We start from the raw sequence: 2,845 nt of genomic DNA on the forward strand, positions 1-2,845 counted from the left end.
TCTCCTCCTACAAGAGCAACCACTGCTGCTTCTACTGTCTCAGAGGACAGTAAGCTCTCCTTTTCTACTCCAATCCTTAGACCATATTTCTCCCAATTCATCAGTTGAGGTTTGTCTCCTTGAATTAAGAACAGCTTCCTCTCTGCTACCTGGACATCACTCAGACAATCCAATTTATCTGTCAATTATACAAAATATATACAGTGAGTACACTCACAATTGTATAAAATACAGATACCCTCAGTCAGTAACTCAATAATACTCTTACCCATTGAAGGGATCAGGTAGTTAAATTGTAGTCCAATGGAACTAGTCTCTTTGATAGGTTGCTTGAGGACCCTCTCTTGTCTTTCCTTCACTAGTTTGGCTATGTACAAGTCCTTTTCTTTAAGGTCTATAAATTAATAGAATATTAATAATTATTATTGATTGATGATGATACACTAACCAGTAATGATCTGTTTCTGATTCTGTGATTGTTCCTTTACTTGTGATGTCAGTTTGGCTATAACTTCGTCTTTCTCAGAAATGTCAGTTTTGAGATTTTGAACGTCATCTGCACAATAAACATATTCTCTCATCTAATACATGCTGTGTGCATAGTTAACTAACCAATAATGATCTTTTTCTCCTTGAGATATTGTTCCTCCTTCTCTTCTAATAGTTCGGCAACTTTAAGTTTCAATTTCTGATAATCTCCTATACATTAATAGAATATTCTCTCATCTACAATGTATGTATTGATTATATACTGACCAGTAATAATCTGTTTCTTCTCCTCTACTTGTGTCTTCTCTTCCAATATTTCAGTTATAAATACTTCATTATCAGCAACTTTGAGTTTCAGTTTCTCATGATCCTCTATACATTAATAGAATATTCTCTCATCTAATATTATGTACTGATGATATGCTAACCAGTAATAATCTGTTTCTCTTCAATCAACTTTTCCTGTTCTTGTCTCATCTCTTCTAATACACTGCTCATAATATCATTACTATCATCACCTTTAAATGAATAATAATATAAAAGAAGAGAGTAATCAGTATATGCATAATAATACAACAGAATATACAGATAATATATACACACCAAGGGCTGGTTCAACCAATGTACAAACCATTAAATAATCATATTCAATATTATTTCTAGCTTATAATAATTTGCACTGCATGTACATAGCCCATAATTACATGTACTATGATTATTGCTAATCATACCATACATGGTAAGCAGAGCTCACTCTACATAAATCTCATTATTTCTAATGCATCCACAATTTGACCTATATTGAGTACAGGATACTATTTCCATACTCAACATTGTCTAATCCACTAGTATCATAATGTAAACCAGTACTAATACACCCACTCACATTACCAATAACCACACAATACTACATAATAGTAATCAGTTAGTACAGTTAAAGTCTGTGTGTGTGTAGTATCCTATATACCTTGTTTATTGGCCTCAACCAGTGCCTTCTGTAGTGATACTTTGCTCTGATGAACCACTTGTAGGTCTTCATGTAAATATTGTATATATCTCTGAAGCTTCATTTCCCTCTCTGTAGGATATTCTATTAGCTGATCCATCCACCATGTTCTGGTCTTGCTGTACAATTCATACTTTTCTTGATAGTTCTTACTAGTGAGATCATTACCATCCAGTACTGACTGTACTATCCACTCACCAGCTTCACTATATACTGAGACACAATAGATACATTATATATTTATAAATAAATGTATTTAATTTATAAACTAATGGTATCATTTATAGTGGTTGTAAATACACACCCACACATACAGTGGTATTGTAGTGTGTACAGTATACAAAATGAATGGAAAATGTACGTCATATTAGGAACTGAAATTTACAAATAATGTACATACTATAAAAATGAGTGGTACATTATTTAATGTAATTATGTATTTAATGCTCATATCCTTACAATTGATTAATATTATCTTACCTAATTCAATTATCATTATTAGTCTATTAGTATCAGTGATATATGTACTCATTGGCACTTCCTTTCCTCCTCCAACATCTTCCCATTCAAACTCTTCATATCCTCCAACAATTACTAGCCACACACAGTATGGTGACATTGTGACTGCTGTGAGTGAGTGACTGTATCTACCAGTAACAGATTCAGGTAGAGGAATCTGTAGATAAAGAGAAGTATACAAGTAATTACTGATACATGATGTTTATACAGTTACTTATAAAAATGAGAAATTGTATCATTTCGTATGTAGATGATCGTTACATTTATTGTAATTGTAAAATAAATTCTAATCCTCACCATCAACAAACAAAATTAACATTTTATTTCACATCATGTGAAGAATAACAAAATACATGTATGTGTACAAATATGTACATAATGTAAAGTGGTAAACCAAATGTGTGAGTGGTTATATTGTATTGTTAATGTTTCATCAGTGATAGTGTTATCTACTGAACACACTAACAATTACTAATCTATCATCAATATACATCAGTACTAGTGTCATACTCTCAACTGACCTACATGTAACTATACACACACACACATCATTACAGTACTATACACACACATACCTTCCTACAACTGTACTGACCAGTAGTGATACTATCAAATAACAAACATTCATTAACTAGTTGATCACTCTTATCCATTCCACCAATCACTACTAGTGTAGGTGAGGTAGAGTCACCATTGATAATAGCACTAGCATGAGAGTCTCTCTCCATAGGCCACAGTCCCCCATTAGGTATTGCTCCTGGTTTCAGTGTCTCCCAGTTCTAGATACATAAACAAATACTAATAATATCAGTCAGCGTAAATATGAATAAT

At 32.6% G+C, this 2,845-nt stretch overlaps 1 protein-coding gene across 2 annotated transcripts; it reads right to left on the reverse strand.

Annotated features, from left to right (window-relative positions):
* Positions 1–441: 441 nt before the first annotated feature.
* LOC109590463 (uncharacterized) lies at positions 442–2,162 on the reverse strand. 2 transcript variants are annotated; one of them, XM_020006380.1, is made up of 5 exons: positions 1,976–2,162; positions 1,457–1,708; positions 918–1,007; positions 613–699; positions 442–556 (listed from the first exon to the last, which is right to left on the reverse strand). In XM_020006380.1, exons 1-5 carry the CDS (start codon positions 2,112–2,114, stop codon positions 444–446), a joined length of 681 nt encoding a protein of 226 aa, XP_019861939.1. In that variant the 5' UTR covers positions 2,115–2,162; the 3' UTR covers positions 442–443. The 2 variants fall into 2 exon arrangements, with proteins under 2 accessions (XP_019861939.1, XP_019861938.1); XM_020006379.1 differs by having other exon boundaries at positions 918–1,013.
* Positions 2,163–2,845: the final 683 nt, after the last annotated feature.

This window comes from Amphimedon queenslandica, unplaced genomic scaffold, assembly GCF_000090795.2.
Source record: "Amphimedon queenslandica unplaced genomic scaffold, v1.1 AMPQUscaffold_9980, whole genome shotgun sequence".
NCBI classification, from domain to species: Eukaryota; Metazoa; Porifera; class Demospongiae; order Haplosclerida; family Niphatidae; genus Amphimedon; species Amphimedon queenslandica.